The sequence below is a fragment of the Echinops telfairi genome, unplaced genomic scaffold (genome assembly GCF_000313985.2).
Source record: "Echinops telfairi isolate 266 unplaced genomic scaffold, ASM31398v2 ScPeMD7_60;HRSCAF=208, whole genome shotgun sequence".
Classification (NCBI taxonomy): Eukaryota; Metazoa; Chordata; class Mammalia; order Afrosoricida; family Tenrecidae; genus Echinops; species Echinops telfairi.
In genome coordinates this window covers 5334050-5360009 of record NW_022103958.1, presented here as the reverse complement: position 1 = coordinate 5360009, position 25960 = coordinate 5334050, and the positions used below count along the sequence as shown (strand labels likewise).

Here is a 25960-nt window from a genome sequence, read left to right as displayed (position 1 = left end):
CCCCGCCCTCCCTTGCCCCAAACCCAACACTATGAGGCCAACAGACTTTATCTGGCTTTATTTAGTAAAATGTTAAAATAAATAAATACAAATTGATCAGCTGCTCTGTACCCCTCCCGCCCCCTCAAAACAAAAAACAAACAAACAAAAACAAAAACTTTGAAGCACAAAACTCGAAATACAAGTTCTACCAAGACTGAAATCACAAAGGGCATGGACAAGAGACAGGGTTGGGGCTGGATGACCTCGGACCAGTCCTGCCCTGCCTGACCGCAGCTAGCCCTGGGCGCGGGAGGACAGGGCTCCAAGGCTGCTGTGCGGGAGGATGGCGTCCCCAGGGAGGATCGCCTGCTGGGTGGAATGCCATCTGAGTCTTGCCCACCCTGGACAAGGGCTAGATTTAAGAGTTCTCAGTCTGGCTCTCGGAAGAGGGTACCCTCGGCTTGCCCCCATCACTTAGCTGGTGTGAGGGTCAAGGAGGGATCTTCCCAGGGGTCCCCCCCCCACTGGCTCCTGGGAGAGGACAGGCTGCAAGTGAGGTGAGGAGGCGCCTGTTTCCTGCAGAGTGTGCCCAGCTGAGGCGTGTGCGGAGGCCCCGTCAGAAGCTTACCCAGATCTGAACTGCCTCATCCACCATCAACCACAGAACCTGGAAACCCAGGGCTTCAAAAGCCTGCCCCATTGGGCTCATGACCCCCCCGAGCGAGCCCTTGCCTCCTTAATTAAGCCCTTTAGACAGAAACCATGACCACACTCTGAAAGGAAGCAAAGGGAACGATGTCAGAGTGCCAGCAGACTGGGGGCAAGGGGTGTGCCCCCCGGGCATGCTCCCTCCACTTGGCTGAGGAGGGTCCGCACAGGGCCTGTGCAGCCACCACCAAGGCCTGTGAGCTCTCGCCAAGAACTTGAGGGTGGGAGACGCAGGCGGAGGGCGGGCCAGGAAGGGGCACTGGGATGGCACGCAAAGCCCCGTGCAGGGGAGCCGGAGGCAGTACAGCCGGCAGATGGGCCTGGCAGGAAGAGAATCAGAAGGGGCGAGCTCTGCCGAGGCGAGACAAGACTGGGCAGGCGGCACACAGAAGGGCCTGCAGGCGGCAAGAGTGATGAGATGAGAACAGCATGACCTCACTGCCTCCAGGGCCTGGCACCTGACCCGCTACACGCAGGAGAGGGACTCCTAGTCAAGGCCCTGTGGGCACCCTTCCCCATCTCCCAAGCCTGAAGGAGCCTGCTGGTCTCAGACCGGCACCGGCGGCACCAGACACTGAGTCCGGTTCTGACCCCTGGGCACCCCATGTGCACAGAGGGGTCTGAACAAAGGAGGTGACCTTGGAGAAGCCAGGCTTGGCTTCTGAAGGGCCTCTGGATGCATTCAGACTGCCGGCCTTTTTGGCTGGTTGTCAGTCTGCGCCACCAGCGGGGGAGTCCCCAGAGGTACCTGAAAGAGCAGCTACATCCTGGGCTTTGAGAAAGCAGCAGCAGGGTGGAGGAGGAGGAGGAGGCTGGGGGCGACCTGAGTGGACTCAGTGGGTGTGTGTGTGGGGGGAGGTGTTGTGGTGGGCAGGGAGGGGAAGGAGGGTCGCAGCCGGGCCTGGGTGGACAGTGATGGAGCAGGACATGGAGCATGCCACCTTATCTTTGCAGCCTGGGGATAGAAATAGGAATAAAGGAACGGAGGACTTGGGGCAGGGGCAGGGCTGCACCTTGTACTCGGTGTCAGCTGAGTCGGAAAATCCCAGCTCCGCACTTGGAGGAGACTCCCCCCCCCCCTCTTGCCCAGCTGGACTCTGACTGCTCACGGCAGTAGTCAGCACCTAGTCAGCCTTGTGCCGCCAGAGACCCCAGAAGCAGCTTTTCTGGGAGCAGAAAGGCCTCTGGTGACGACAGCTATCCGACGTCTGTCAGGAAGGCATGGAGCCTGCGGAGCAACCCTCGGCTGACAGGCCCAGACAGCACCCAGCAGGCCTCCAACTCCTCCCCCAGCTAGCCCAGGCACCTCCCAGACAGCACCTGGCTTCTGATGGCGAGGGGGTCCCTCTGTTTGACCTGGCAGTTAGGGCCAGGCTCAGAGGCCTGTGCGGCTGAACTCCTAACTCCCTCTCTCATGCCAACCGAGGAGGAGGGACAGAATTGGCGGGAATGGATGGGGCGTGTTTCCCTCCAGAAACGGCCCTGTTCTGTTGTTTGCTTTCAGGATCCATCTTTGTCTCTGGGCCCAACTAGGTGGGGGGAGAAGTGAATGGGACCCGAGGCTCTGTCATGCTGAGGTGGCGGTGGGGGGGTAGGTTTGGGGAGCAGAGCCACTGCTTCCTGTCAGCCAGGGGAATGAGATGGGCAAAGGCTAGGTCTAGCCTGGGCAGCCACCCAATACAAGCTACTGCCTGCCCACAAGGCAAGATGCTTCCAGAACCCTGTTCTTCTCATGAAGGAAGGCGGCTGCCACAAGCCAAGGCGAGGCTAGCAGAGAGATCGGGCACAGGGGTCTCCCCCTTTCCCCCCAGGAAGCTGCCGGTGGGAGAACTGGAGTGGAGCCCCTTTCTGGAGCCCAGGAGCCAGCGGGCAAAGGATGTGGCTGGAGATTTGGACCTCTCTTCAAAGGTAAGCCCGCCATCAAGACCACCCTTGAGCTGAGACACACCGGGTCCCCAGGAGACAACTGGGCCTCCTCTGTTCCTTCTAAGCACCATGGGCCTGGCCCTCCCCTCCCCTCCCCCACGAGACCAGGTACACAGGCACTCTGGTCACCGTCACCATCCAAGCTGTCCCCCAGGCTCACAATGCTGGTGGCTGAAAGGCAGAGAGCAGCACCAAGGGAAGAGATCTTAGGAGGCACCAGCCCTTGCTCAAGCAGCCACGGGGTGGGCTCTGACACCACCCTTGCACTAGGGCTTCAGAACCGAGGGTGGGGGTGGGGGTGGGGCACTGACAAGATCCCTGCACCAAGAAGAGAGGGCAGACTGTTCTGAGGAGGGAGGGGGGCTGCAGCCCGTCTCTAGGACAGAAACCATGGAGACTAGCCCACCAGTCTTGAGACACAAACACAGCAAAATGTCACCATGATCAGCAGGTTCTGTGCTAAAAAATTATAACTACACAGCGTTTTCTCCAGTTCTGACACCTTTTTAATAGAAATCACTGTTTTTAGGAAACAAATAGCACTTTTGTAATTTTTTTTACAATGTTTCTTACCTTGATCTTAATTTAAGTAACACTAGGAAGACCTCAATATCTTTTATTTTCCTTTTTAATTAAAAAAAAAGTTGTTGTTGATTTCCCCCAGATACAAAGAGTTTGCCCTTGCATAAAAAAACAGTGCCCCAAACGATGACACAGGACTCACAAAGACTCACTGGACCTCACTGACACTAGGTTCCTACTCTACCATGCAGGGTCTCAACTACCCGCAACTGGGCTGTCAGCCTGGAAACAGCTCCGCTAGTCCTTAGTTTAGTTTTTGTTACCGAAAAAGAAAAGTAAAATGAACAACAAAATAAAACCTTGTCTAAAAGAAAAAAAGTGGGGGTGCAGAACGAAACCAGAGGGGAAAGAAAACGTCTCCATTCAGTTCACACACACCTGGGGCGGCTTGGCCCGCACGGAGCTGCTCTCCTGATAAATATAGCAAGGGGCGGAGCTAGTTTTCCAGTCAAAGCCCTGACCCGCCTTCTCTCCTTCCTCGCCACGCCCCTTCCCCCCGCCGGGCCGGGGCAGCCCGCTCTGCTGGTTCTCTGGGTGGCCGGTGGTCCACGGGGCTGCGTGCCCACCCGGCCACCAGAGGAGGGAAGGGGCTGCGGCGGGCGCTCGGCTTCCGGCGTGGGGGGCACCCCCGGCGGGGGCGGCGGGCGGCGAGCTCTGGGAGAAGACCTAGGGGCCACCCTTGGGGTGCACCTCTGGTCGCACTCGCCACCCCCCACCTCCAGACAATATTAAATACTGCTTATGTGATATACTCTCCCGCCCCGGCCCCTCCCGCCTGCCCCTCCCCGCCCCTCTTCTGGGCACCGGTCGGTGAGATTTCGGTTTCCTCTTTTTGGTTTTATCGTAGTGAACGTTTAGAAACAGGAAAGCCCACGCGCTCTTTGGACTTGTCTTCTCTACCTCAACCGACGGCTCGGCAAACAGGGTCTGAAACCTGCCCCCCACCCCTGGGCCCGGCCCGCCCCCCGCCCAAGGGTAACCAAAGCAAACCCGTTGTGGCTGTGGAGGCTGCTGCAGGCACACACTGGTGTATAATCGAGAGAGTAAGTATATTATTTCACTTGGCATGGTGCTGGCACAGAACCTCCAGCTGGCACTATTTCATGTAACATGGTCCAATCTTTGCATGTACACACAGAATAAGAAGGATCAATTGGCAAACTGGTGCCTCCTGGCACAAGCATCTTCTCTCTCTCTCTGGAACCAAAGAGCCAAAAGCATTCTGTACTTTCCAGAAGAAGTCTGGCTTCGCTTCTCTAGTCGTCAGCATCGCTCCTCTGGCCGCCGGGATCCCGCGGCCTCTCCCTGCGGGGCTCTGTTATTTAGTCTCTTCCCCGGGGTTACAGTTCACTGTGCAGCTCTGGGAGGAGGGCGAGGGCGCCGGCGTGGCGGCATTGGCAGGGGGCGTGCAGTCCGGGCCATTGGCGATGGCCCCCACAGTGGCCTCAGAGTCCACGGGTCTGGAGAGGTCGATGCCATGGATGAGGCGGATCAGCTGCTTTACCTTCTCCAGGGAGCCGTGCATTTCCTTCTGCCTGGCCAGGATGGTGTTCTTCATTTCCATGCATTTCTATGGCAAAAAAGGGGGGGGGCACTCTAGCGCCCACTGCTTCCCAGCAGGTCTGGCAGCCCGGGGAGGGGTGGGAGTGGGGTGGGTGCTGTCGTCTCCCTCCTGGTGCAGGACCCCTGCTAGCTATGCACAGCCCACCTCAAAGCAATGAGTGGGTAGCCCGGGCAAGTGGACAGTTCAAAGCCAGCTCCACCAGGTACCAGGCAGGACTTAGAATGCTCATAACCCATTGTGCTAGTACAGAAGGAAGGGCATTAGCAGTAATAGAAAAGGAAAGAGACCTGCTCCCACAGCCACCTTCAGGCCAGTTTGGGCACGTTTCCCTGTGCTGCTTTCTGCTACAAGGGCCCTTGAGGATTGGCCTGAGTCCCTGAAGGGGTTCATGGGCGGCCCTCTGAGCTCATCTGGTCCATGAGACTGTAGCAGCAGGCCAGTGCTGCTCAGGGTCCACGGGGTCAGCCCAAGGCTGAAGGACTGCAGCCGACAGAACCCTTGCGCTTGGGCCTTGTCCTGGCACCTCTCACAGCTGCCAACTTCTGCCTTGCACAGAGAGATGCTACAGCTACAAGCCAGGGAGCAGGTGAGTGGCCAGCTACCCTCGAGTCCAGAGGACCCCACCCGCTGGTGCCTGTGAGGGCGGAGGCTGCCTCATTGCAACAAGGGTGGCTGTTCCGTAGGAAAAAAGCTCACTTCTATGAGGAAGTGCCCGTGGGTGCTTGCTATCAATTCAACCCTCGAGCACCTGGGCAAGCGGGCTGGGAAGTGTTTACTTCCAGTAGTCGTCTCTAGAAAGCCCTTTTCTCCTCTGATGGTCAGGAAACCCGGGAAAAGGGTGGGGTGGGTCAGGCGGATGGACCCGATAGGAACCAGGTGAGGGGGCTGCTGTATCAGCCAACCATCAGGTGAGGCTCTATGCTCCTCCCGACCCCTGTGGGAAACACCTGGGGTGGCAGCTAAAGGGGACTGAAATAAGGACGGCAGAGACTGAAAATGCTGTCTCAGGAGCAAAGCCAGAGGGTGTCTGAGGGCTTGGACCATATAAATACATACCAACCTGCTCCCTGCCCGAGGGGCAAACTCTAACGAGAAAGTGAACGCGGCATCTGCCCATCCAGGCAGGATGCTGAAGGATCCCTGCCAGTCTGGGAGCAACACACTGTCCTGTGGAGTCAACAGCACTACAAAGCAGTGGCTGTGGAGTCAACCTGATGCAGGACGACTCCAGGGGGCGAGAGAAGGGCCCTCCATGGGCTTCTCAAGGGTGTGTGATCGTCTAGAAGCAGACGGCCTGGCCTTTCTTCTGAGGCACTTCTGGGCTGGAGGTCAAGTGCTTAGCTGTGTGCACTACCCTTCCTGGAAAGCTCTACCAGCACGCGTCTCCTTGACCGTGTGTCCACTACTGAAGGCCCAAGGGTACTTACACTTATAGAGCTGCTGAGCTGTTTCACCTTCTGCTCCAGTTGTTCTCGTTCTTGTTTTAAATCTGAACTCCATTTAAGTAACTTCTGTTTCTCTTCCTCTTTTGCTGAAAAGAGCAGGCAGTTTTTAGCAGTCAATCTGGTAGAAGGGCCACTGTGCTTAGAATGTTTACCCAAGAAGGTCTCTCCGAAAACTCCTGAGTCCCCCAGCCGGCGAGCAGGACCTCCCACCCTTTCTCTAGGGATCAGTCTGCTAGGGGAACTCTTAGGGTGTGGGGGGCTCTGCGCCCTCCTGTGTGTCCAACCCTCCCACCCCAAAGTGGTATGTGAGCTGACCGCTTCACTAAGAAGATCACTTTGAATCTCCATTTGAAAACCAAACAAACATGGCTTTCCATCCATGGGAGGCTTACATAGACAGGGGCATGGGCGATTCTTTACCTGCTTTGTAGGCGATATAGGAATGAACAATTGCTAAAGTCCCAGGCCATGGAATTGCTTCTTCCTTCTTCAGCATCTGAAAAGATTTTAGAGCGTGACCTTGACAAGGGGGTGTGAACCTACCTCCCCTGTGTACACAGCCGTCAACTCTGTCTTCCGCTAACGGCGGACAGAACGGAAGGGCTTAACTGCGGTCATGGTGTAGAACCCTGATCCATCGTTTCTTGGCTACAGAGCTCTAGGTATCAGCCTGGGAGGGGGAGGCTCTAAGCAGCAAGATCCAAGCCACTTGAACACTGGCTTAGAAGAGGCTGGGGCTTGTCTGAGCCTCCACAGGTGCCACATAACCCCAGCCCCTCCCAAAAGCCTGAGCCACCAGCCAGCATGACGACAGCAGCCACTGGCCTTTCACCTGGACCCTGCGGTGGGCTGCCTGCCTCAACTGTGGCTTTCTACCTTCCTCAAAGTCAGCCTGACCAAGGACGTTCATAGCTTCAATACAAAGGTATCACCTGGACCCTGACTAGACAAGGAACCGCGGTCACAAGGAAGTATCAGAAAGAGACCTAGGTGTGTCTCCTGGCCATGGAGATAGCGTCACGCTGGGATTCCAAGGGGGAAAGCCAGCATTCTTTCCAGTCTGGATTCCTCAGGGGTGAGTGAGATTCCAGAGCTCACCAAGTGACTGGACTAATTTTAACAGCTTACCTATTGCCTAAAAGACGCATGACAACAGTTTGTAACAACCACGTAAAGACCTATGGACAGCTGGGAAGACCCAAGCAGAGGAGGAGGGAGCACACCAGACCATTCATGCCGGAAATATCCAGCCAGCAGGGTAGTTCGTTCTGAGCCTGACGCCCACAGAGGAGAAACTGCTGTCGTGTAAATTAAACACCCCATTCACACCTTCCTGTAGAGATCCCATTCCCAACTTAACGAGTTCCAAGACTACATATTCAGCTTGGATGGTTTTTCAGAAAATGAGGCCCTATGGATTCTTCAGGGTCAAGAGAAGAAAAGTCATTTCAAGCAAAGAGCAAGCAGGGGGCTCTCTGTGCACCTGCACCTGGAGCCCCCGCCTCGTGTCCCAGACGAAGCGCTTCGTCAGGAGCGAGTGTTGTGAGATGCTGGGCCTGGGAGAAGGCAGGCGTGGCTGCAGAGCGAGGAGCCTCGCACGCCTGATGTGGCCTGACCGTGCTATCTTCCCTTCGTCAGCCCTCCCCACTATCTGACCACAGTACCTGGTCCTGACACCTAGGACAGATCCACATGCCCTTGGGGATCGTTTTCAGAGGAGGGTCTAAGCAGTCCAGGTGATACACACGGGAACACGTGTCACACATCAGCAACTGGCCACTCTTTCTGCAAACGCTGCAAAAGTCCTCATGGACGTCACCCTACGGAATAGAGAAGAGAGGTGAGAGAAGAGAAAGAGTTTCAACGCCGACATCGGGAAGCATGCACGTGCCATGGGGCAGTTGGTGGCCAGTGCACGGGACGCAGCACCACCAGGGGCACACGGCCCCGCCTGTACCACACAGCCCTGGCTCCCTGAGGGGGCAGCGCTCCTAATCGGAAAGTAGATTCGCAGGGCAAAAGGAACTCCCCAGGCGGAGCCCAGCATTCAGTACATTTTTGTTGAGTCCAACTCACAAACCCGAGCAGAGAGCCCTAAAACTCCACTCGTCAAAGCATTTCCCAGGTGGTCTGAACGATCCTCTGTTCTTATCCCTTTGCAGGGGAGGGGAATGTAGAAGGAGAGGGAGAGCAACAGACAAAAGATGGAGTGGAAGTTCAAGTGCGGGAAGATTAAGTCAGGAGCAAATTACACTTGTATGAGCTTTCCGACGTGAAGAATTCAAAAAGCCAAGCAACAGCTGACAACGAACGTTCTCTTAAACCAGTGTTTGACATGTGCTGTTACACAGCTCGTCCATTATTCCTCCTGTGACACACTCCAGCAGAATCAGCCCCAGTCCACTCCAGCAGAATCAGCCCCAGTCCCCTCGGCCCGTTCTCCCCAGGTGAAGGAGCGGGGGCTCTGGGCACAGAAGGTCCCGCCAGGAAGAAGTGGACGTGGGTAGAATTTGGAGAGGAGAACACAGAGAGGAGAGGAGCTCCGAGAGAGGCCTCTTCCTGCAAGTCACCTCCAGCCGGCTCGCCGACCGGAATTCCCGCTACTGTGACCGAGAGGTGGAGGGTGCCAGGTGTGCCCCACCACCTGCAGCGGGCCCTTTCCCACAGCACTGGTTTGAGTTTCCAGCCCATTCTTCCAGAAGGCCTGACACACTCACTACACAGGAAGCCGAGAGCGAGCAAGGCCACTCCTCTCAGGCTCCCACCACCACTGCCACTCAGAGAAGCCACAGACAGCTCCGTAAGTCCATCGTGCCTCTGTCAAAGAAAGACCACTTTCCCTGTAACTTGAGAGGGGGTCTGGCCACCCGGAAGGCGGGCTGCGTGCGAACAGTTCTACGGTGCACCACAGTGCGGATGGACTGATTTCTTCCTAAGGAAATGTCATCTCTGGCAGGAAGACAACGGATTACAGAACTCAGCCTCACAATTTAACTTCTCAGCACCCACAGGGGTGCAGAGTTTCACCCCAATTAACTGCCTTTCCCCTTCCATTCTCACAACCGGTCTGAGGGGCATGCTTCCCTTGGGGAGGCCAGCCCTCCTTGAAGGGGCTGTGCTGGACTCGTGCAGCCTAAAGACACCTCACACATGGCGTGGTGGGCGTCAGACGCTTTGTGATGTGAGCTGTGGGGACCCAGCAGTGAGGACGTAAGCTGGACAGCCTATCCAGACGATGGGTTTGGGTCACTGGAGTTTTGCTCCGTTTCCCAGGGCTCCAGGTTAAAGAAAACATCAAAAAGCTAAAGGCAAGGAGTAGAAAGCAGCAAAGGTTCAGGAATTCCTTTCTGAAGGAGAGAAAACATCCTCTTCTGTTTATATATCCGAAAGCAGTTCTCTATCTTTCCGGTGTTGGAACCCTTTACAACCTACAGCCCCACCACTGTGTTGACCCTGACTCACAGTGACGCTGACAGGCTTTCCGACATTGTAAACGTACAAGAACAGGCGGCCTCTTCTTTCTCCCGGGAAGCAGCTGGTGTGGGATTTGAACCACTGAACCTGTGGCGCACAGTCCAACGCTCACCCGACCGTGCCCTGAAAAACTTCTGTCTAGGTGCACCAGAGCTCTCAAGATCTGCTTTCCATTAACTCGTAACGTGTTGTTTTGAAATAACTATGGATTCCCAGGAAGTTACAAAAAAGGCGAGTGAGAGATTCAAAACCAAGAACACAGAAGTGCACAATCTGTTAGCTGACAGTGGAGGCAGCCTCGCACGTAACGCGTCTCTGGGAGGCTCCCTGGACAACGCCCGAGACAGTGAGAGGGAAAATGGCAAGTGGCAGGTTTGGCTTATTATGAAGGCAGTGTTGATTCCATGGGCCTCCCGAGAGCCGCAAGGATCCCTTGCTCCAAACCACACTTTGAGAACTGCAGCCCACAGTTTCAGTCTATCCATGTTCTTCGCTCCAAGTGAGCTGAGGGCTTCCACGGAGGCAGTGCAATCCAGAGGTGAAAGAAGCTGATCTACGATGGCCTGCCAGGCACCCGGGTCGTACATTTTCTGGAATCACCCTCACTGTTATCAATTGCAATGTCATCATTTGCGGGAGCGGGGGGGATGTTGTAATTAAGTCAACATATCTTCTCGTCTCTTAAGAATGATGACAGTGGCCGCAAGGTACATCCTGAGGATGAGGGTCCAGTTGCTTATTACCAACTCCTTTCAGATGATTATTGGTCCCCAGGAAATGCCTGCCTCGCCAGGGTTGACTGTTCAATGAATGTTGCCGGAGCCATGCTACCCAGCAGTACACATACAGCTCTGGGCGCGGACTTTAATCACTGCCACCGTGGGGAGAGGGAAAAAGTAGAAGCGAGTTATCTTTTTAAAAAAGAAGACAGAACAAGAGGAAGAAATCCATTCCATCGGCTTTACTTAAGAGGGTGTGGACATATTCAGTGGGTTCAGAAGAGCTTTCTTTTACTTTTAGATTTCTGAAAAGAACAAACTATTTGCACTTTGAGTGGGGCTGGACAGAATTTTTCAGTTTGTGAGCTGCTCCGAGGCCATCTTTGGAGCTGAGTCTCTGAAAGAAAACAACACGCCCCCCCAGGCAAAGGGAAAGGAAGAAAACGACGCACGGAAGGAGCCGCACAACAGCACCTGTCTCCAGCACCGGCCGTGCTGCGGGAGAGCCCGACCACGTTCTGAGATGGCAACCCTTTGGCAATGCTGCAACTGAGGACAGTTGGTGGTCTTTGTGCCAGCCAACAAGGGACTCCTGGTAGTCATGACCAGAACAGCTGAAGACAGAGCATGTTTGGCTTCAAATGTCTACATGTTCTTCTTTTGCTCTTTGGAGAGGGGTAGGCCATCAGTAAGTTCTGAGAACCCCTAAGTCTAGGGGACCCTTGACCTGGAGATGGTCAGAGACAAGCAATGGGCCTCCCAAATGGAGATGGGGATGGGACATGTGCAAACGAAGCTCCTGGTTTCCCTCCTCACCCCTCACTCATCAGCATCCCCATTCAGTAAAGGGCAGGCTCCATCGTGTCGTTCTTCAGGTCAGGAACACTGGAGTTAGTTTCACTCTTTCCTTTTCCTCAAACCCCACGACCCAGTGCTGCTGGCTGCTCTTCAAAACACATGCAGGTCCCATCCCTTTCCTCTGCCATCGCTACTGCTCGCAGGCCAAGCCATCAGCTGATCGATCGCCTTGCCAGGATGATGCCAACAGCCCCCTACCAGTTTCCCTATGCCCCCTCAGCCTCGGCTCCATACTGCATACACAGTGCGCCCTTTCAAACCCAAGCCGCTTTGGCAAACACCTTAACAGTACAAGTGCAGAACTGTGGAAGGATGCTAAAACGACCAGGCAGCAATCTGTTGGAGTCAAGGTGGTGGTGGAGGATGCTCACAGTCTCAGAGCCATCTCCACCAAAGGACAGCACGCACCTTTCTAAGAGAACACTGGCGAAAGCAATGACATGATGCAAGTTCACAAGTTCCAGCTGACACCTGAGTCTGTGTCGTGCTGAGCCGAGGTGCCCATGAACACGAAAATGCATCCCTTTTCAAGGATCAAATCTGGTCTCGAGGAAACAACTACACAGTCCAAGCAGAACAACTGGCCTATAAGAAATGCCAATGCCACAAGAAGCAAAGAAAAGCTGAGAACATTTCAGATTAAAGGCGATCAAGGAGATAACAACACAATAGATATTAAGCGTGATCTTGGGTTGGATCCTGGGGTGGGGAGACAAGTGCCACGCAGGCCATTATTGGGACAATTGGAGAAATCAGAATGTAGACTGTTTATTATACAATAATATCATATCAATACTAACGGTCATACATTCGGTAAGAGCTTTTATAGTCTAGGAGGCTGTCCTCTGTGGTAGATAAGAAAATACCCTTATCCTCTGGGGCGATCTGTGAAGATTCATGATGTTCAGAACTCACTATTAGCTACTTCAGAAACTGTGTGTGTGTGTGTGTGTGTGTAAGAAAATGTTAAGCATTGGTGCATTTAGGTGAAATGCTCATCCTTGCACTGCTACTGCAACTTTTCTGTAGGTTTGAAATTTTCTAAAATGAAAAATGAAGCAGAAAAAAATTACTCCTTTACTCAAAACCCTGCAAAGTCTACCTTATGCTTCCAGGTGAGTGAATGCCACAGGCCCTGCAGACGGGACCTGCCGCCCGCCCCCTGGTCTCCTGTCCCACCCGTGCGCGGTCGCCTGCTCTGCCCCTTCCAGCACACCTGGACACTTGCACCTCTAGGCTCCTGCACAGCTGTGCCTGCTGCCTGAATGCCTCTCCCTCAGCCAGTCCTGTGGATTGCTCCTTCACTCCCTATCTGAGAGCCTCTCCACCACTCTTCATAAACCAGCAGCCTCCTGCCACAACTCCCCATGCCCCTCATGGTTTCATTTGTCTTTGCTGCATTCACCACGACTCGATGTGTTATAGACTCATTTGCTCATTATCTGCTTCTTCCCCATGGAGGCTGAGCTCCAGGAGGGCACAGGGGCTGGCCTCCCCCCCTGCAGTGTCCCCAGCTTGAAGAACAGACACAGAGCTGCAGCCGCATCATGCTCAAGTACTTGTTAAGTAAATGGCTGAAGGGAAGGCTGCTCACTGCTTCATGAACACTCATCTCAGGGCTTAGGGAGCCGGTTCCCACTCCTGAAGTGTCTGGATGAAGGACTACTGAGTAGTATGTGACACTGTTCCAAGAACCTGTTTCTGACCAACTCTGCTCAATAAAGTAACTTTAAAGAAGGCAAAAAACCACCTCGTTCTTGAATTCTGCACACAACAGGAAGCCACGGTGGCTTGCTCACTGTGCCCACTCCCAAACATTAAGGACAGGTCTTGCACACCCCCCACTCCACCAGCTGACTGCCCCATCATCTCAGCCCACAGTCTGCGAACTGAATTCCCAGCAGCTCCAACTGTGCTCTGAAAACTCAGACAGCGCTTCCTGACGTCGCGTCTAGCACGCCTCTCAGGGACCTGGAAGGACCTCGGACCCAGAATAAAGCTGTCTTCCGTGCCATCGGGAAGCTCCTGTGGGCATGACTGCTGTTCCCCGGGTAGGTGCAGTGGTGCGAGGTGGGAAGGAGACAAGAGCTGGCCACGGCTCTCCCCGTTCGGGCTCTCAGAGAGCGCGACTTTCCCCGGGTTACTTACGTCTGTGGAGGCGGGGCTGGGCAGGGACACAGGCTGGACAGGTGCAGGGAAAGTGAATGTGGTCTCTGTCTTTTCATTTTCAGGGGAGTCAGGATGACTGGATGGGGGGGATGTTGGGGTAAGGGCTCCAAACCCCAGCACTGCATTGTATTTTGGAGGACGACCTATATACCAAGAGAGGGGAACAAAAGGGGGAGGGGGAGGGGAAGAAAGGGGGAACATGACCTTACATACCTTTGGCCAGTGCTCCTCATTGGCTAGCATGGAAAGGAAGTGAGGTAGCAGACAGAAGGTTAATACAACAGTCTCCAGGAGAGGACGAGAAGCAGAGATTTAAACATCATTAGAAACAGCTAGTTCAAAAGAGGCGAGGATTGGAGAGTTTGGCCGAGTGAAAGGAGGTGGCTGGGCCCAGTGAGGGTGAAGTTCTGGGCCTACCCCAATTTGGGAGAGAGTCAACGCCTGGAATCCAATTTGTTCTATTAGAAAAAAAACTTTATTTCCCATTCTCCAAGCTTTCTGTCTAACCATTCTGTACAGTTGCATTAGTGATTCTCAGCCCTCATCAAGGAATGCGTCTGGGATCCCTGCTTTCCGCTCTTCCCTGGTTGCATTCTCGTCACTTCCCTGCTCACAAACACACAGAGGCAGAGCTCAGGTGGCTCCTCTTGGCCTTGCTGGCCTATGGCAGAGCCAGTGCAGGCACGCTGGGATCTCGGCGGACACTAGCAGCTGAACAGAAGCTTGGGGCTGGCTCTGGCCTCGGATGCCCCCGTCAACTGACTGAACGCGATCTTTCCACTTACCACCCTAAATGTCCTGGCCAATTACCTATCTAAGAACTGGGCTGTTCCTGTCTCAGGAAGGCCACCCACATCTGCAACGCTGAGAACGGGGACACCTGGTTTAGGCAAGAGCATTCTGCCCCAAACTGCAGGGTCTGTAAATGCGCCCTCTGGCCGGCAGCTGAATCCAAGACACCTATCCCTGCCTCTGAAACACCTCAGTCTGTTCCTTCGCTCACAGCTCCTAAGCTGTGAATGGTCAAATATACGTGCCCGACATACCAATGAGGGGAAGGAGAGGGAGGAGATTTAATACTGCCTCCGAGCACAGGCCCGTGGTATGGAGAATCAGGGCTCTACAGTCACACCCAAGAGGCATGCATCTGCCAGACTAGCCCAACATCACTAACTGCTCTAACTGGCAGGGTCCACCGCACACGGCCAGGTTCTGGCTGGTCTGTCTCTTCTGGGGAATTTCTCCAGCTAGAAGGGGAGGCAGAGATGAATGCTCTGTTACACAGGGAAGGCTCATCCCAGACATTGTGGATGCAGACTCGCCTCCTCTGACCTTGGCAGAAGAGGTCTCCGTCTCTCTGGCCCATTTAACCCCTGTCCTCTCAGCGGATACTGCCCACCTGCAGGCCTCTGGCTGGGGGCTCCTTTCCAAGAAATGTATCAGAGATCACGGAACGTTGCCACAACCAAAGCAATGAAAAACGACACTGTAGTCCAGAGATCAAAGGGATGCAAGGACTCAAGGATTCCCAACTAAATCTTTGCAGCGATCATTAGAACGGGTCACCGAGGGAGGGTCTGGGGTCTTTTTGTGGGTGATAGTGGCAGCCGTACCAACGCAGTCCTGTGTGCAGGCACACAAAGGGTGTCCGTCACCTCTGAGACAGCGTGTGCACATGCAAACATTAGCATGCTGCTGCTCTCACTCTGCACCCTCTGCAGCCTGGAACTGTGATTCAGGGACACATTATCCTGCCGAGAGGGGACCTGGGGATGTATTACGGACCTCAAAGAGCAATTCTGGCAGCTTGTTTATGAGCGCAAACCCTGAGCTATTAAGACCTATTTAGACCTGTACCGAGAGAGATGGTGCTGCTGCTGCTTTTTCTGCCCTAAGAGTGAGGTGGAACGTGTCCCCTCTCGGGGTGGGGGTGGGAGCTCTGAAACAGGAGAACAGGGCTCTGGAGAAATCTCTGCCCTGGGAGCCCAGTTCCTCCTTCGCTGGAGACACGCTCCCTCTCACTAGTCTAACTCTCGGGGTGCGGGTGACCGCCACCCTTCCTGGAAAGTCGGCTGCCCTTAGAAACGTAGGCTCTGGCCTCGCCGGCAGCGAGCTCCGGGGATGACTTAGACACCAGGAGGAAGAGCTCGGCGACTGCAGGGCGGTGTTCTGTTCCCTGGCTACTCGTGGATGGCTTGGTAGGCTTGGGGCAGAAACACTGCATTCAGCCTTTCCCGGGTCAGCTCTGCCAGAACCCCAAGGAAGTCAGCTTTGACTCCGCATGCGGGGTTCTGATCAGAAACCAAACTCTTGATTTTGCCCCCTCTCAGAGAAGACCCACTAAACTATCTTCGAGGGATACGGGAGTTAGACAGGCCCGAGGAGAGGAGAGAGGGAGGAAGGACGGCAGGGAGAGCAGGGGCAGGAGCCAGAGCAAGGGACAGGGAGAGGGAGAGGCACAGAGGCGCTCACCTCTCTTCCGGGTCCCAGGATGCATTGTGCTGTTCAGGTACGTGACGGCACTCTTCTTACGCTTAGAGGATAGAAGGAGGGAAAGGTGAGCGGTTGAACAGCACGGTTCCTGCTCATTCTGGACACGCTAACAAGCAAGCACAGCGTGCGTGCAGGCCAACATGCTAACTAGTTAGTGCTAGTTACCCGGCGTCTCCGAGGTAAAGGGTTTCATGGCACTCACGTGGCTCTGAGAGAGACCCAGGTCTGCCTCAGGTAAGAGCTATGGTCAAGCCGGGATGAGTTTATTTTTTAAGGTAGGTTTGTAAAGGACATAAAACACAAAACAAAACAAACAAACAAAAACCCCAGGAGAAAGCTGTGACTGAAAATCAAATGAGCAAAGCTGTGAGCCCGAGAAAAAGCTATTTCTTCACAAAGTCGTCAGTCACCAAGGGGGTGCTGCTCAAAAGCAGGCTTTGGGATGGGCAGCACCGAACAAAACAGAAGCGGAGCAGGGAGGGCGGCAGGGCCACGTGCTGGCCGGGAATACCTCTGGCTCAAAGACGGCTCCGCTGTACACGGGGTTGGCCGTTGTTCTTCTTTTTCGCTCTTGCCTCTTGCTTTGGATTTCTTGGGGGGAAAAGGACTGGATTAGAGATGAGGCATGGAGAATCCCAAAAGCTTAACTGCACTGTTTCATCGACTGATTCAGTTGGGGCACACTGCATCCTCCACGGATGAGGCAGAGGCACTTGCCCTGCTGGGAGCAGACACGCATGACCTGCCATGCTTTGGGAGAGTAGGGCCACGCTGCCCACGGGGAGCTCTCTGGGACCGAGAGCGCAAATAAGTTGTCCTGGTTTGTTTCTGGGTCCCTGTACACTCAGGTGTGCCTGAGCTTCATCCAGGGACCAGACAGGGCCAACTACAGCTCACCGTTCTCGAATTAAATAACCAGGGCAGGTACAGCTTTGTAACTGTTCTTAAGATTCTCAGAGCCTGGAGTGAGGTGACGGTATCTATAAGGGCTTGTCATTAGCACAGGCAGTTGCCACTTTGTGTTGTCAGGAAAAATACCAGTCCCATGATGCGACGAGAAGTCACCAAACAGGAGCAGCAGGACGGGCTGCCCAGGGCAGCAGTGTGGATAATGATGGGAAAGGGAGTGTCTGAACAGTAGACAGAGGGAAAGCCAGGTTTCCTCTGAGGGAATTCAAAATCCACCCTGGTTGACTCATCCCCTATTTGTGCTCCCGTGTTCTATGCTAGGAATGCGAGCAAACGCCACTTTCAGTAACACTGCTCTGGGCCAGAGGCAAGGCCGCAACACGGGTCCTTCTCTTACCTTCTAGATGGTCATGTGTTACCAACCCCAGAGACACCATGAAGGCAAGTTTCTGTGGCGGAGAAACAAAAGAAGAAGGCACTTTAGTGCGGGTTACCACAAAGCCAAGTGCATGCAGGTCTACTTTGGGAGAAAGCCAGCCCAACAGGGGGGTTGCCCAAGAGGCGGGGTGACTGCTTCACTCCTAGTGGAGACTCGCTGGTCCCACAGGAACCTCCGTCTTCTACTTTCTGCACGACGGGACTCAGCCTCCTGAGGGACAACAGGCTTTTTCTCTCACTGAGAGGGAAGAGGATTTGATGCTGCTGCACGCATAACAGGCTCCAAATCCCAAGTACTAGTATGTCACGTGTCACACTGGGGTCAGGCCTTGTCACATCCTATTCCCACTGATTAGACAACACGATGCAAAGCTAAACATTTTGGGGAATGGCAGCAGGTGATTCTGCTTAAGAATTTTTCATTGCTCTCAATTAAATTTGCATCTAGATTAAGCCTCCAATGAATGTGAACAGCCTTATTATCAGACAGCATTGTGAGATCGAGTACGGTATAGTCTCCCTTTGAGCCATTTAAAAGTTGTTTCCAAAAGTGTAGGTGAAATTACACATGGATTAAGCCTCTGGTGCATCCCCTCTGACCACAGACCAGGGATGTAAATATCCTTGTTATCATGCAGAGTAAACTAGATAGTGGATTATTGAAGAGATAGTTATGTTAAAATCTAACACCTTGTCATTTGAACTCCCTATTGATCAATTTTAAATTTGTTCTAGTTTCTAATATTTTCTACTCTCTTTTAGATTGAAGTTTTTCTGTCTTACCTTTGTTACAGGGTGTGTGTTTGAAATCCAGGGTAGATAAAAGTAGAGAGGCAGTAACTGGAGTAATAGTTTCTTGGGGGTATGGCAAAGGAGGTTTGGTGGGTAGGGGGAATGGGGAGCTAATTAACAACAAGTACAAGGAAAAAATGTTCTAAAACTGATTGTGGTAGCGATTGTACAACTCTTCTTGCTGACCAGACTATATGTGGATAATGTGACAGTCATACTGTTTTAAAACTGCGCTTGGCATTCTGGAGCTCTTTCCTTGCAGAAGCCCACTCTTCGGGCTCCATCCGAAGCTGAGTGGATTAGAATAGTACAGCCTCAAGCGGAAGGCTGGCTGCTTCCAAGCTGGAGAGAAAAGTGGATTGATTGCTGGTTTGCTTTGGGGCTGTGGTTTTTTAAATGTGCAAACAACACAGCATCACTTTCTCTCTCTGATGGATAAAGGAGGAGCTCATGGAGGAAAAGCCGAAGACAAGGAGTGGCTCCCTGTCAGGAAGCTGGGTCGTCTGCTCAAGGACACGAAGATCAAGTCCCTGGAGGAGATCTACTTGTTCTTCCGCCCGGATATCAGGGAGTCTGAGATCACTGACTTCTTCCTGGGGATGGCCCTCAAGAACCAGGTCCTAAAGATCGTGAGCCTGTGCAGAAGCAGACCAGAGCCAGCCAGCGGACCAGGTTCAAGGCCTTTGTTACCATGGGGGACAACAACGGCCCCATCGGCTGGGTGTCAAATGCTCCACAGAAGTTGCCACCGCCATCCATGGGGCCATCATCCTGGCCAAGCTGTCCCTCGTCCCTGTGCAGCGAGGCTACTGGGGCAACAAGATCGGCAAGCCCCACATGGTCCCCTGCAAGGTGACTGGCCGCTGTGTGTGTGTGTGCTTGCGCATCTCATCCCTGCCCCCAGGGGCACTGGCATCATCTCAGCCCCTGTGCCCAAGAAGCTGCTGCTGATGGCAGGGATTGATGACTGCTACACCTCACCTAAGGGCTGCCCAGCCACCCTAAGCAACTTCACCAAGGCCTCCTTTGATGCCCTCTCCAGGACCGACAGTTATTTGACCTATTTGACCGCTGACCTCTGGAAAGAGACAGTGTTCACCAAATCTCCCTACCAGGAGTTCACTGACCATCTTGTGCAGACCCACACCAGAGTCTCCGTGCAGAGGACCCAGGCTCCAGCGGTGGGTACCACATAGTCGATTTTATATAAAAAATAATAAAGTGCATCGAGCCTTTCCCCCCTACCACCGCCACCCCCCTGCAAAAAACCCTGACATCGTATCTTCAGTCTTAAAAACCACCAGCCTGGACTGATGGTACAGGTGCAGGGTCTTCAGGACCCTGCTGTGTGAAGGCACACGCTGTAGCAGGTCACCTGAGAACACCTCTGCTGCTGCTGTCCGAGTCCCGGAAAACACTGCTCACACTGCTCGCCTCTTACTCAGACAACTTACGTGGTCGCCTAACCTCCTGAGAGCCAGACTACTTCAGAAAGAAAAGTGGTCTTGAACTCACTGCTCATTTTTCATACTGACCACTGAAATGGCACGTTTGTGGTTGTCAAATGTTTCTCTAATTTTCATGATCCCTTCAAAACTTAATCAAGACTAGAAGGCTGACCATCAAAATTACTTTGTTAATAAAGAAGAGCGTGGGCTGATACTCACGTCCACCCATTTTCAATCAAGTAAGAGCACCCCTTTTGGCCATTCCGATACAACTTGTCAGAAAATAATTGGAACAAACCCCCAATCTCTTCTCCAGTGGAAAGGGCTTTCAGTGATACAGAATAAAAAAGTTTCAAGTAAGTTTCCTTTATGTATATATCACACACATAGACCACACCCCCCCCCCCTCCAATCTACTGGTTCTGTCTGTCCGTCCATCTGAGGGGATAGCTCTGCTGGTACACAGGATCAGCCTCCTGGTCCATACTGCTTGATAAGAGACTTCCTTTAGTTAACTAGGGTAAGAGCATTTTGCTAAGAGCTGGCTCTCTTTTCTCTCCTCCAGCAAGATAGTCATTAGCTTTGTGGCTGGTTTTACAAGTTTTACAGCAGTCTGGGAGGCTTGTTTTTGGTTCAAGTCTTGGTCCCTTCTTTAGAGATAAGATTAAAATGTAATCTATTTCTTATCAGAAAGAATTCTATTTTATACTCATTTTAGAAAAACTTGGACAGGCTAAATAAATCACTGCTTTTTAAAAAATGAATGTACAAGTGCACTTTACACAACTGATGTGTGTATGGATTTTGATAAGAGTTGTATGAGCCCCTAATAAAATGATGATAAAAAAAAAGGCACGAAGCTTTGATGGCCTCCTGCATTACATGGAATGCACCAGGGATGGAGGGAAATGGCAGACTGGTTTAATAAAATCCAACTCTCAGACAGTCATCATCCTAACACCTAGCCACACTCTACAGGTGCTCGGGCAAAAGCCTCACAGGCAGAACCCTCCCGGTGCTCTCTAAGTTGCAGCACAGACCTCCCTGGGTTCATCCCTACTTCTGAACATTGGAGCGCAGAACTTCACTGAAGTTTTGAGGCCCCGATTCCCTTGGGACTTAGGGATCTAATGGGACACAATTGTATTTACACAAATGTCCATTTCATAACTGTGACTGGTAACAGCAGGAAGCAGCGGCGGAGTGCACTAGACACCTCACGGGTGCTGGCAGAGACAAACAGAACATTATCATCAACAGGGATGCAGAGCTGCGGAAATGATCATTCATCTTACATTTCAAATGTGTCCAACAATGGCATCACAAAGCTTTCTTAGGAACCAGCCCAGATGGCTGCACACTACCATGCAGCTTGTGACGCCTCTTAGGGGGCTTGCCTTGGGCCACCTTGTGTTGGCCACGACATGACTGTGGGAGGGGACGCACAAGGAAAGGCTCCACGAAGAACAAGCACGAGTCCCAGACCGACGTCTGCTGCAGGACGTGGGGGGTGGGGTGCCCACCTGAGGGTTCTCTTCCCGCCTGGGTTTGGGCGCAGCAGGTGGGGTGGCGGTTCGGCTCTCTGCATCGGTTTCCGTGTGGGGCTTCACGGTCTAGGAGAGAGGTGACACGACACTTCAGAAGGCAGGTGAAACAGCACAGCCAAAAAGAAGGAAAGAAACACACTGGAATTGGAGGCCTATTAATAACAGAATTAACATGATGGATTTCAATTTTGGGGGGTGAGGGGTGAGGATTGAAATATAAAGCGTCAGTTGGTATCCCCAAATCTCCTATCAATATTAACTTGTAAAAACAATTGTACAAAAAGGAAAATCCAGTTTAATTCTTCAGTATTAAAAATGAAGTCTTGACAGTTTCCGTGCATTTTACTCAGGACTTGCTGTTAGCGGTGGGGGGGTCAGTGGGGGGTCGTTTCCCAGAAGAAGTCCACTGCTGAACAGAGGGTCGCACCCCAATCCACAGCAGGCTTAAGCTCTGGACTGTAAAACAAACCTAGTGTGCACGCTCTTCTACTTAAGAACCGTTTCTTCATCATGTAGGAGCGGGTGCACAACGGCCCTCACTTCCAGGATCACACACATCTGACTGCATGCGAGGGGCTCAGTGACCACGGGGAGCCATCCATAAGAGGCTGATGTCTTGAAGAGCCTCAGCCCTTCTTCCAGAAGCATCCACTCACTCGGGAGGTACCAGCAGCATCTCCCCTCAAAGGCACACTGCATTTGTGCAGACCACGGGCGGTCCTGTTCGGACGGTAGCTCAGTCGATGAAGCCTTTGTAAACGCTGAGATGATTATTACAAAAGCGCATGTAAAACCGTCGGTACAAACCTTACTTTTAAAGAGACATAGCTGCTGCTGGTCTTTACATCTGGCAACAAGCAACCACATGCACGAGAATGCAATGGTCTGGATCCGTAATGGGCAGGAGCCAACTCAAGCCTGCAGCCCTAAAAGCAGGACATCGGAAGTTCTCAGAAATCATTACGCTGCGACATATTTTACTAGCTTGGAAGAAGTGACACGGCCCCAAAGACCCTTCCCTCGGTTTCTCGGTCCCCTCCCCGCCCCTCCCGCTTTTCATCTTCGTACAGCTTGCTCTGTCCAAGGCTTTGTGAGCTCATCCCACTGCAGCCGGCTAGACGAAAAGCTCCTCGGAACTGGTTACTTCTAAGGCAATGTCCCTGGAGAAGAGCAAACGAGTTACTCTCCACTCTGACTGACTGCGGCCCTCTACAGTCTCTGAGGTAGTACATCTCTACTGGAGTTCACAGCATCACCTTCTCCTACAAAGTGGCAGGTGGGCTTGAACTGCCAACCTTGCAGTTAGTAACCTAATGCCCAAACTACACTGCTACCAAGGCTCCTTTCCTCTCCATTAAGGAACTACCAAAGGAGCCTGGGTGCACTGTCAGACAAGCGTTGGACTGCCACCCGCAAGGTCAGGCCCCTCCCCCCTCCGCCCCCCTGTGTCACTCCATGGGAGAAAGCAGGGCTGCCTGCTCCCTGGAGGTCTGCAGCCTCAGGAACCCCATGTAGGGAGGGCTGCTATCAGTCGAAATTGACTGGGTGGCAAGCGGGCTTAAGGTTCACATTTCTCTCTGATGCAAAAAGAATACCACATGTGATAAAGAGCACCGAACAGCATTAAAATATACCAAAAGGGGAGCATCTCCCTCTGGGGGAAGGCAGCTGCCACGTCACAGGCAGCACTACGGAGAGGAGGCCCCGTGTGATAAGGAACCGGACAAATCTGACAACAGCCAGCGAGGCCTCCGTGCCTGCTTCCCACCAGGACCAAGCGTGGACGCGGCTCGCCCAGCCCAGAGTATCTGAGTGGACTGTGGCCCTGGCCAACCACGCTGATTACAAACCTGGGGGAAACTTTGAGCCAGGCTACAACCCGATTCCTGATGCTCAACAAATGATAATGACTGTTTGGTGTTTTACGCTATTAAAAACAAACCCACTGAAAAATGTAGGATGGGCATCTACCACTATGGAAATGGCGATGATGCTCCCAAAGTGAATCTTTCCACCGGGCAGCTATGGATGCCATCAAGAAAGGAATGCCGGGACCAGGGTCTGTGCCACTCTGGAATCGGATAAAACACGCCCAGCAAGGAAGCCTCCACCGACTCGGAGACTGTAGGACGGGCAAGCTGCTCTTACAGGAGCAGGCATCCCATCTTCCTCCTGAGGACTGGGATCGAACCACCAACTTTGCAGCTGCCTAAACCACCATACCACCAGAGCTCCTAACAACTGGGGGGGGGGTGCTCACTGAAGAGGCTGCTACGTCTCTGTAAGAAAGTGCTGTGGGATTTTGCTTACCTGCTACCAGACCCCATTCCCCACACTGCCAGTGGCCCTGGAGATGGTGCCTGGGCTTCCTCTGTGGTATGGTAGTAAGGGGAGGGAAGGCTGAGCTTGTAACTCATGGTTCTTTGTTTTGACTGGTCTGGGGGGTTCCCTGGCCTTTAGTTGACTCCACAGGGCTAACGTGGTTTTCCATGTGGCAGCTGATGAAGGCATTTGAAGACCAGGAAGAGCCCACCAGTCGGGATAGTGGTGGCAAAGTATGCAGCGAAGGCTGAGGAGGACGACTCAGGGGAGTCAAGGTTTCGAGGAGCTACCACACATGCTGGGGAATCAGAGTGCATCGCCTGAGCCCGCCGTTGGGCACGTGCTCACAAGAGCCCCGCAAGGGCCCTCGGCTGGTCCATCTGGCTGCAGGTAAAGGCTAAGGGAGGGTTCTGGTCAGATGACTGTTGGAGCGGCCCAGGCTCAGAGTGGCTCTGCAAACACCAGAAAAGTATTCGTTTCAAAGTTTACTCTTCTTTTTGGCTCTAGGCACTTAAGGAAATATCTGTCAGGTCGCTGGCTGACTCTGACCATCGAGATAATCAAATACTCCAGTGCGCACACATGATAAGGAAGGCAGGCTTTTTTTTTTAAGTAAAAAAAGATCTCTACACTGATGACCAGAGCTCTCAACAATCAAGAGCAAACGCCCTGAGAGAAGAAAATGATTTTCTAGAGTTACCACATTAAAATGTTTTTAAAAATAGCCGGCTTTCAACACAAAAATTCCAAGTCAGGACAAAGACCCAGGAAAGTACATTCACAAGGGGAACAAACCAACCTGTCTCTGAGGAAGATCAGAACAATGGGTTTGCCGTACACACACTCAAAAACAACTGTATAAAACATGCTCAGCAGGATGGGGAGACTGGACAGCACAGTGGGAACCGTGGAGGGGAGGCGGCTGCACACGTGGAGACAGTGATGACTGTGTGGGTGGCATAAGGCAGGCCATGTCCTCCTTGGCACTCAAGGGCATCTGAATTTGTAGCTCCTGGTGTTTTGGTATTATAAAAACAGAATCTGAAAGCTTTGGACGGTCTAGGGCTAAGTTAACCACTTCTGGCTGGAATTTCAAAGTCATCTTCTGAGACTGGGCTGCATGGATAATCAAAATTAAAAACAAAAAGCAAATCACTAGCCAACCCATTGACACACACAACAAAACCCACTGCCACTGCGTCAACTCCGACTCAAAGGCTACAGGAAGCGTAGAACTGCCCCAGCTTACAAGGCTACAACATTCAAACAGAGCCACATTGCTCTCCCATGTGGTGGCTTGTGGTGTCACCTGACTTCTTCGTTAGCAGTCAGGTGCTTTAACCCCTGCTGCATCAAGGCTTTTGCCATCAGTTAAGTGTTTGCAAATAAATACGCACGGTCAGATGTCTACTGAAAGACAACGCAAATCCTGTTTGGTCACTTAGGTCTATATGCCAAAGGACAGCACCACTGTTAAAACAGGCTGGAGGTGGGAGTCAGCAGCACAAGTGTCCCGTGAGGAAGACTGAAATAGGGGAATACTATACTGGCTTACAGGAGGGGGTACCCCAGAAAACCTACAACTTTTTTCCCAAAGCTACATATTTAAAATTTTTAAAAACAAAACCACCTTATCACCTTCAAAGTACTCTCCCTCACATTTAACATATTTGTCAACTCTGCGATTCTATTCTTGGAAACATTTTTCAAGCTCATCTGTTTGGGTGGCTGACACCACCTCCCTCATTTTTTTCTTCATTTCTACATCGTCAAATCACTGTCCTTTCATGTCCCCTCCATTCGAGGAAACAATGAAAACGAAACTGAAAATCTTGTACACTTGAGTTTTTCCCACCATGCTGTCCACGTCAGCCGTGGTCAACATCACAACAGTTTCTGTGGCATCTCCCCAAGCAGGACACGGAACCTCACAGCCGCACGCTGTTCTCGTAAATCGGCCCTCATATTCTAAGAACTTTTTCTCTTAGAGACCACTGTGTAGTCCTCAAGATCTATCTACAAGGAAGTGGTGAGCCTGGTGGCAATGCAGCCATTTGCCCCCAGCTTAGCCTTGGGGGGCTCGTGTACAGAAGCCTTCCCTGCAAGTCAGGGTTGGGGTGGAGAGTGAGAAATATGAATCACTTGGAGATTTGTAAGATTCACAGAAGGATCTGGTTAAAATGTCCATCACCTCTGATATACTTGGGGAGGAAAGGCAAGTTCTCAGGAGGTGGTCAAACAGCAGTGAACTGGTTTTAAGGCCTGCTTAAAATGTTAACTGACACCTGTTAGTCCGGTTTTGGAGCTGGCTTGAGATGAGCAGCACCAGGGGGAAAAGAAGGTAGTGTGGGGGCTGGCTGACTTCATTCAGTTTAAGAACAGTTGTGTCCAGGCTCAGTGCTCTTCAAACTCCACATCTCTTGTTGTTTTCTCAGTTCCAATGCAGTGGGGCTTCCATTAAGGTTAGTTGTGACAGGGGCTCCTTATGAGATGGCTCAGGAAGTAGGCTGTATGGCAAGAGAAGTGGGACCAGGGTGGTAAGTGATACGGCTTTTCCCCTTTCCTGTACCAGCATGGGAGCTTC

General features: G+C 52.6%; 1 protein-coding gene and 1 pseudogene across 12 annotated transcripts in view; one reads left to right on the top strand and one right to left on the bottom strand.

The window, feature by feature from the left end:
- Nucleotides 1–4228: 4228 nt before the first annotated feature.
- Nucleotides 4229–25960, bottom strand: part of PHF21A (PHD finger protein 21A) — a 212722-nt gene continuing 190990 nt past the window's right edge. For 9 of the 12 annotated variants that reach the window (XM_045291077.1, XM_045291079.1, XM_004708323.2 and 6 more), the window contains 9 exons: nucleotides 21031–21120; nucleotides 17227–17278; nucleotides 16432–16511; nucleotides 15900–15960; nucleotides 13407–13570; nucleotides 7872–8027; nucleotides 6628–6703; nucleotides 6190–6293; nucleotides 4229–4768 (listed from right to left, as the gene is read on the bottom strand). In XM_045291077.1, coding sequence (XP_045147012.1) covers nucleotides 4517–4768; nucleotides 6190–6293; nucleotides 6628–6703; nucleotides 7872–8027; nucleotides 13407–13570; nucleotides 15900–15960; nucleotides 16432–16511; nucleotides 17227–17278; nucleotides 21031–21120 — 1035 coding nt within the window. In that variant the 3' untranslated portion in view covers nucleotides 4229–4516. Of the gene's footprint in view, nucleotides 4769–6189; nucleotides 6294–6627; nucleotides 6704–7871; nucleotides 8028–13406; nucleotides 13571–13640; nucleotides 13664–15899; nucleotides 15961–16431; nucleotides 16512–17226; nucleotides 17279–21030; nucleotides 21121–25960 lie in introns of all 12 variants that reach the window. The other 3 variants (XM_045291085.1, XM_004708324.2, XM_045291084.1) reach the window with 1 other exon arrangement.
- LOC123521784 lies at nucleotides 18491–19255 on the top strand (annotated as a pseudogene).